General features: G+C 52.3%; 1 protein-coding gene across 2 annotated transcripts in view; it reads left to right on the plus strand.

Moving 5' to 3' along the window:
- The window catches only part of peak1 (pseudopodium-enriched atypical kinase 1), a 78,187-nt gene that overhangs the window by 49,762 nt on the left and 19,965 nt on the right, over positions 1-8,460 (plus strand). For both annotated transcript variants that reach the window (XM_079743794.1, XM_079743795.1), the window contains one exon: positions 3,011-6,652. In XM_079743794.1, coding sequence (XP_079599920.1) covers positions 3,147-6,652 — 3,506 coding nt within the window. In that variant the 5' untranslated portion in view covers positions 3,011-3,146. The remainder of the gene's footprint in view (positions 1-3,010; positions 6,653-8,460) is intronic.

The raw sequence follows: 8,460 nt of genomic DNA on the forward strand, positions 1-8,460 counted from the left end.
ATAACAATCATTAGAATAATGGAAAGTGCATTATGGAACCATCATAAATATTAGGTGTAAGATATAAGATATTTTGAATGTGTAAATCATTGCATTTCTTTTTTATCTTGTTTACAATTGTAATTAGGGATGTACAAGGATTAGCACACAGTTTATGTATTTATATTTATTACAATAATGAAATTACCATGAAAATGACCTTTCCAATACGCAAGTCTGTTTGATAATATCTGTGATTACAAACTGCTGATCGCCCAGTGAGCAGGTACTTATATTTAACTGAAGGGGGGGGGTCTGATTGAAGTCACGAATCGAAATCATGAATCACAGTAGAATTGCCACTTGACTCGGATTTATAAGCGCCTATGAAGGTGATTACATAGTTGTGAGTGACTGTGTTTTTCCTTTGTGCTACGCCTCCAGGGCAGTGTTTAAGCGACTACATGAATGATGAAAATGATATTGAGTCATTATTTTCTTGGATTAGATGTTACAAAGCCTTTTCCCTTAGCAACCTTACGCGCTGCTATGCCCTTGGCTAGAAGATTCAAATGAATCCTACTTTTTTCCAAAGATTATATTGGTATTATCCAATGGCAATAGCCAAACCAATATGTTAATGGAATTTGTTTATAGAGAAACAATACCTCTAGCTATGTGTTGGAGGACTAATACACTTGTAATTCAGTTGGTTTATTTCATGTGTATAAAAAATATATTTGTGCTATTTTTTATATACTTTCCTTCTAGTTTCTCAAGTATCTTGACCATGAAGTTAAAGCAAAAAGTGTTTCTTGTTCAAGTAAAGTTATTCTTTTCAAAATAGATGATACCATTACCTTCCCATCCTGGCTAAAATTCACAAATCTGAACGAGCACGTTGTCTTTGTGTTCCTGCCAAAGATGCTCCACTAACAGAGAATTGTGTTTTTGTGGAGTGCAGCACAAACTTACATTTGCATAATGCATTAGATGTGTTCAAACGAGTATCTTGTGCTTCCTTGAATTGTCACAACAAGCACGTTGCTGTCTTCCACCATTGCTTACCATTTTGATTTTCATTTCGACCTTCTGGAAGAAGCTTTCGTATGACATGATGTTTTGTGATCTCGTACAAAAACAGAGTCTTAAATCTAGTCCCTGGTCTGTCTTTAAGCCTTCACTTGGAGCACAGAAACCTGGAATTGGGAGATAGTTTAGGGTGGTTGTTGTGGCGACTGAGGGGAAGCGCTGCGTGTTTATGACCCTAGTCCTTCCCCAGCTGTTGGAGGAGGTGGACGAGTGCTCCAGCAGAAACCAGTGACTTGTTGGAGGGGTTAGACGGGTTGGAAGACAAGGCGCCCACGTGTCTTTTTCAGCACCTCAAAAACTCCTTGGTTGTCTTGAGACGCTCCAGAGCAGGTTGACGTCCAGGTCGTTATGAGTGGTCCATTATTTTAATTATAAGCCTTTTGATGGTAGACCTTTTTATCCAAAGCCACTGCTAGTATAAGGAAGATAGGCTTCTTTGACACCGTGCTCTCCCACCTACAACCCCATCACCACGGACCCGCCTGTGCTGTAGGGAAACCGGGGAGGGTGATATCTGCATTGGGTCATGGCTATAGGACCTCCCTTTTTTTGCCTCAAACATTGTCATCACAAGGGTTGTGTGAGTGCTACAGGGCGATAATCAATGGTAATGATGATAATCTGTCATCATAAAGGGAGCCTACTTGGTTGGAGCAATAGCCACTTAGCCACTCTCTGTGCTCTGATTGGCCGGTGTCTCTTTGGAGTTGCTGTCAGGCTATCATTGTCCTGTCCTCTCCGCTATAACCCCGCCCTTCTCAAAAAAGGTGTGGCGCTGTTATCAAGAAAATCCCACCATCACAAACCCACGTATGACATCACGCATTCAACGTCAACACTCGCTCATCACATCAGTCACGCGAAGGGCTTTGGCCATTGCTTTCCTGTCGGGATGTGGCCGGTCAGGGGGTGCAACAGGATAAAAATCCCCATCCCTAGGTTTTCTCGGCTGCAGGGAGTTCCCGGTGTCCTTCTGCACAGGATCTCAGCCCTGCTGTATCCCTGGTGGTGGATGGATAGACACACGCTCACAAACGCGCATCAGCCCAACGGTGTTCCTGCTGAGTCATGGCCCAACTGTCATCTGCAGGGTGTATATTACCGGATGGAAATCGTTTTCCCCCCAAAAAGTATCCAGCAGCCAATGTACCTGAACGTTCTGGAACAAAAAGGGATATATTCCAGACGAGTGCAATGGAAACTCTAGAAAATAGTTTCAGTCCTCCCGCACTCTTTATTCTTTTCTAGGTTATGTTTATTTTTAAGTAATTATGCAGTCTGGTAGTTAGGTATTTGTTCAGTCATGGAGGGTGAAATGGTGGGTGTTCATCTTCGGTTCACTTTAGCTTTGAGAGCCTTTCTTTTGTGTTAGCTGGTTTGTGCTCTTGATCAAACACTTGGGACTTAATTCATTCACACGTCTCTTCAATTTGTTTATGAAACTGTTGATTCATCTTTCATCTTGATCACTTTGCTATATTTTTCAAATTGTCTGGCTTCAGAGACTGTCTTTGTTTGAGTTCCTCATCAGACTGGGATATGGCCAACAGAAATTAGAAAATTTCACAATTCAATGCAACATTTTCCATTCTACCCAGAGGGCCCACCACTAACATCAATGAAATGCAAAAGAATATTGAAAATAATTGGAAAAGGACAACTTCTCTGACTAACATGTCAGTTGACCCTCTCTGCAAGCGGACCAGCTGCAAAATAGAGAAATACTGCCACCTACTGGAAATGAAGATGCGTTTCCCTTCTCTTGTTTCACAATTTTCCCTCCTTGTATAATCGTTGTATGCGCTTTTTATATATCCAGTGTGCATTTGTGCATGTTTCAGGTATTTTGCGTGCGTGAATAAATATACAGATTATTGATTAAATATATTGTTTATCCTCACTAAATACATGTGCTTTTCTGTTTGTCGTTGTGATTCAGGTCCAGTGACCCGTGCGTGAGAGGACCGGGGTGTAGAGCACAGTCCAGGTTCGCTGGTCCAGGGTCCATTCCGGTGACCTGTGGCTCCATGGAGGGATTTCCTGTCCACTGACTCCGCCTCACCGCATCTGCAGCCATGTCAGCCTGCAGCTCCTTCACTGAGCACGTGTGGAAGCCGGGCGAGTGCAAGAACTGCTTCAAGCCCAAGAGTCTGCACCATCTCCAGCCTCAGAGCAGCGTGAGGAAGGCCCCGTCGGAGCACAGGCTTTCCCCCCCGCTGCAGAACCAGCAGCAGAACCAGAACCAGCCTTCTGTGGGAGCCAGGTCCAACCCGGAGCTCACCAACGCCCCCCAGAGGCCCGGCGGAGTGGCCGCTCGCTCGGGCCACTTCCGGCCGCCGGTGGCCAAGAAGCCCACCATCGCCGTCAAGCCCACCATGATGCTGCCGTGCGCCTCCACGGATCTGGATCCGGAAGGCAACCTCCAGCACCACGAGCACCAGCAGCGCCAGCAGCAGCAGCCGCAGCGTCCACCCAGTGCTGGGGAGCAGGGCAAGACATCAGCCTTCACGGTCTGGAACCGCAACGGGCTGAATCGCAAGAGGCCTGCCGGGCCCAACAACAACAACGAGGGTGAGGGTATAGGAGGAGGGGGGGAGATAGAGGGTTACGGACCGCTCAGCCCCCTGGCCCCGTTCGGGAACAACAACAACAACAGCGGACTGACCGACGTTCTCAAAGAGATCGTCGGCCTGGGGCCGGGCCCCGGCCTCTGTCCCCTGTCCGGCTCCAGGGACCTCTTCCTCGGACGCATCAGTACGTCATACCGGCGGTCCCTAGAAAGGGGTCTTCAGGCCGCGAGCTGCCTGGCCATGGGTCAAAGCGTTGGCAGTGGAGGGTCTGGCCAGAAAAAGGTCTCCCTCAACAACAGCACTGAGGTCATCAGTGCCGAGGGCGGGCGCTACTGCTATCCGGAGTTTTCCAGCGAGGATGAGGAGGACGACGAGGAAGAGGAGGAGAGCGAAGAGGAGCACGAGGAAGACGATGAGGGCAACGAACAAGACAGTTGGGACGAGAGTGACGAGGAGATGCTGGCCATGGCGATCCGCATGCGGGGCCAACCGCGCTTCTCGGTATTCCGCGCGGCCACGCTGTCGCCGGTGCACTTCGCCGCCGGGAAGAAGTGGAACACGGTGCCGCTGCGGAACCGCTCGCTGCAAAGGATATGCGCCGTGGACTACGACGACAGCTACGACGAGATCCTCAACGGCTACCCCTCTCTGGACTCCAACGGCGCTCCGATGGCCTACGGACAGGGCGACGTGCTGGGCAGCGGCTTCGTCTCCACCTCGGAGTCCACCACTTCGCCCGAGTCCTCCTCGTCCCTCCCGGGGGATTCCCGCACGGCCTCGAGCAGCGGGAGCAGCGCCCCCTGTGGCCACCCGGACGGCGTGAACTCTCCCTCGGCGGCTCCACACGCTCTCCACAAGCCTTTTGAGGCTAAGGCGCCGCCCGACCCCAGGTCGGCGCCGCAGAGCCCGTTCAGGATGACCGAGACGCACACTGCCGTGCTCGCCATCCGGCTGGAGGAGCAGGGAGGCAAGGAAGGCGCGCCGATGCCTCAGGCCCTACCGGGTCAACCCGTCACCATTAGCTTCAGTCCCACGGAGGAGCAGGTGGTCACCGGGTACCCGTACCGGGTGGTCAACCTGGAGAAGTCTCTCATTTGCAAGCCCTACACTGTGGTCGACGTTTCTGCATCCATGACGACCAAAGAAGAGCAGACCCCTGACCCCGCGTCGAAGACGAAAAGAAGCCCCCTGAGCCCCGCGGCGTTCCCGGGCCCTCTGCGTCAGCCGCTCTCTCCGTCCTTCCCGGCGTCCCCTTCTTCCCCCGCGTCTCCGGTGATGCCCCCAACGGCGGTGTTGCCGGTGAACGCCCGCCGGAAAGCCAGCGGGAGCATTCGGTACCAAGAGGTGTGGACGTCCAGCACGAGCCCACGCCAGAAAATCGCCAAGATAGACCACGGGTCAGGGAGCGCACACGGCCCGGCCGTCCCCCCGCGACACTGCAGCCACAAGTCGGCCCCCACGTCCCCCATCTCCGGGCTGTCCTCGTCCCGCACCATCCCTGTGAAATCGCCCAACTTGTCGGAAATCAAGTTCAATAGCTTTAACAACGCCGGGATGCCGCCTTTTCCCATCATCATTCGCGACGAGCCGGCCTATGCGCGCAGTTACAATAACGCCGTCAAGGTTCCCATCGTCATCAACCCGTGCGCCTACGCGTACGATAACCTGGAGGTGTACAGTAGCTTCCTGGGACTCAGCGGCGAGCTGCCGCCGGCCAAAGGGCCCGGAGGCAGAGTGGCCGGCGGCAGAGTGACCAGCCACACCTACGAGGAGATCGGGTCTTCTGAGAGCGTCCAGTCCAGCTCCACAGATAAAACTCTCTCCGGCAAGGGAACCTCCGAAAGAGCCGCTGCCGAGGGGCTGAAGGCTCAGCCCGAAGCCCTGCCCACGATGATGAACGTTCAACCCAGGACCACTACAGACCCTAGCACCGTGAGTGCAAGCACTGTACTGAGCAGCGACTTAAGTGCCGTCGCCTCTCCCACTAGTCCGGCCGCCGCAGCAAGTCCTCTCACCTGTGCCGTGAGCCTACCCAAATGCAGCCCTGCCGCCACTGCAGTGGCGCCGTCCGGCCAGAGGAGTGATGGGTCATCTGTCGCCGCAGACCTGTCCGTATCCTTCGGGGCGGGGGCGGGCCACCGCCAGGAGGCCAGCGCCGTGCTCTCCCAGATCGTGGCGTCCATCCAACCCCCGCACTCCCCTCCAGAGTCTCCCTCGGAAAAATCCAAGACGTTCAGCTCGGAGGAGCTCTACGCCGTGCCCCCCGACGCCACGGAGAGCCCCGTCCGGCCCAAGTCCCTGTTCGGCTCCCCCGACGGCACTCCCTCCAAACCCGCCCAGGAGACGCCTTCGAGGGGGCTGCCCAAATCCCACAGCGCCTCGGCCGCTCTGCCGCTGTCCAGCCCGGTGAAGGGGGAGCCCAGCGCCCCGTTCCCCCCGCCTCGCTCCACCTCCTCCCCGTACCACGCCACCAAAATCCTCCAGAGGCACTTCGGCAACTGGAGCAACAAGTCGCCGGCGTCGGGTTCCCCCACGCGGCCCGGCGCCGGGGAGAGCGGCGCGGGCGACGGCGGCGGCGGCGGCGGCAGGCGGGCGGCGGCCGAGAGCACGAAACCCAAACGCTGGATCTCCTTCAAGAGCTTCTTCCGCCGGCGGATTCAGGACGACGAGCAGAAGGAGAAGGCGGAGAAGGAGAAGGAGAAGGGGAACCTGGTGGGGCTTGACGGCACCGTCATCCACGTGCTGCCGCCGCCGCCCCAGCAGCGCCAGAACTGGTTCGCCGAGGCCAAGCCCGAAGACCCCAGCCAGAAGCCCACCATCATCTTCACCTACAAGCCGGATGGCGCCGCGCGCGACGGAGAGGATAAGGGGGAGGCGCGCTCGGACGACCGAGGCGGGGAGGTCGCGGCGTCGACCACCCCGGAAGGGAGTTGGGGCCCCGGGCTGGTGGTCCCGAGGGGAACGCCGTCGCCGCACAGCGTGGGGGCGGACATCATCAGCGAGGTCATCAGGTAAATCCGACGCTTTTTTTGTCACCCTTCCTGTTGCTGTCGCTACCGGTTTGGTCTCTCGCTCGGTGACGGATGTTCAGTAAGGGAAGCCGTTTTGTTGTTCCCAAAATGACAAATATTGGGTTTGTGTGTGTGTGTGTGTGTGCGTGTGCGTGTGCGTTTGTGGTGCGCTGCATCTCCGTCGTGTGTCTGGCTACTTCTCTGATGTGTAATTCAACATAAATACATAAACGAGGTGATGGTGTGTGAATGAGGCTTTTGCAGCGTACGATAACTAATCATTTATAATTATCCAATATTCATTAGTATCCATTATTCAGCTAACCGCTCCAACGGAATACATCAAACCTTCAAATTATAAAATCCACCAGATAACTCAGAAGGATGTGATTATCAGCCTGGGAAAACAAATCACAAATAATTATATTAGAATAATGGGTAATGGTATTTTTTTGATCTTCATTATTCATAATCTTTCATAATAATAGCAAATGTGAGTCAACGATATATGGGCCATCGGGGAAGGATTGTGTGGATAGCTGGAATGGCTTTCACACAATCATGTGTCTTACTACATGATGAACCCCAGCTGAAGATGTGCTACAGCCATCCTGAAGACATTCACCTTCCATCCATGATCAGCCAAATGAGACAGCTGACAGCATGGCCGCAGTGGTGTGAATGTCTGACAGCTGAAGACAGGGGATTATCATGTCCTCGCAAATAGCTACTGAATGACCCTTTTCTGATCAGATCTTTAGTTTGGAATTCAGTACACAGTCCAGGGGACACTTGTCCCACTAACGCCACTTTCACTCTGACCTGGCGGTCTGATGAATATATTATTACAATATCATTTTTGATCATTATTTATAGTAACTTTTCAGAGAGACTGACAACGTGTTTAAGTGACATTAGAATTAAACAAGCCAATAAAAAAACAGCAGAAAATAAATAAGAGGGAAAAAACTGAATGTATGAAGATTAAAAAAAGGAAGAGAGACAGTTATTTGCACAGACAAGGGGACCAGACACCATAATTACAGAGTAAAAGCCTTTTTATGCCGTTTAGTTTTTAAATGCTTCTTAAAACAATCAACAGAAACGCCTGCTCTCATAGGCTAAGGGAGATGGTTCTATAGAACCTGTTCCAGGGACCGGTTCTAGAGAGCCGGTTCCAGGGGCCGGTTCTGTTAACCGGATCCAGTACCAAGTATGTAAAATGTCTGGATTCGTAATCGAGTCTTAAGGAAACCTAAAAAGCTTTCGGACCTGGACTCTAGACGGCGCTAGCACAGACACGGCCTCCCTCTGTTCTTTAATCTGAATTGAGCTGAACGCACGATGAACGCACAACACGTGTTCCCCATCGCCCATATATTCATGTTCCCCCTCCCTCCCCTGCAGTTTATCCCTTAATGGCGTCCATTAGCAGAACAGCATGGTTTCGCGCTCTCCATGGGGTCTCCTGCTAGGATCCAGCCCCCCCCCCTGCCCTGACCCAGGTCAAGCGGAGTGGGGGAGCAACCCGCCGGGATCAGCCAGTCTGACCCAGCAAGAGCTCAGGGTCATCGCTCTGGTGTAAAAACTTCCGACGTCGCCAAAATCGCTGAGATGGACGATTTATTCATTGCTTATTAAGAAATCATAGACTCAAAGAAATATGCATCAAATCCTCTAATCCATGTATCCGTCCCCATAAACTTCTGTTACGTGCGTGGTAAATGGTTCATCGTAGAACTATGACGTAATTTCTTATGAGAAATAATGTTGAGGTGATGAGTTATTTTGGGCTAACAGCCGACAGA

This window comes from Pollachius pollachius, assembly GCF_949987615.1.
Source record: "Pollachius pollachius genome assembly, chromosome: 9".
NCBI lineage: Eukaryota > Metazoa > Chordata > Actinopteri > Gadiformes > Gadidae > Pollachius > Pollachius pollachius.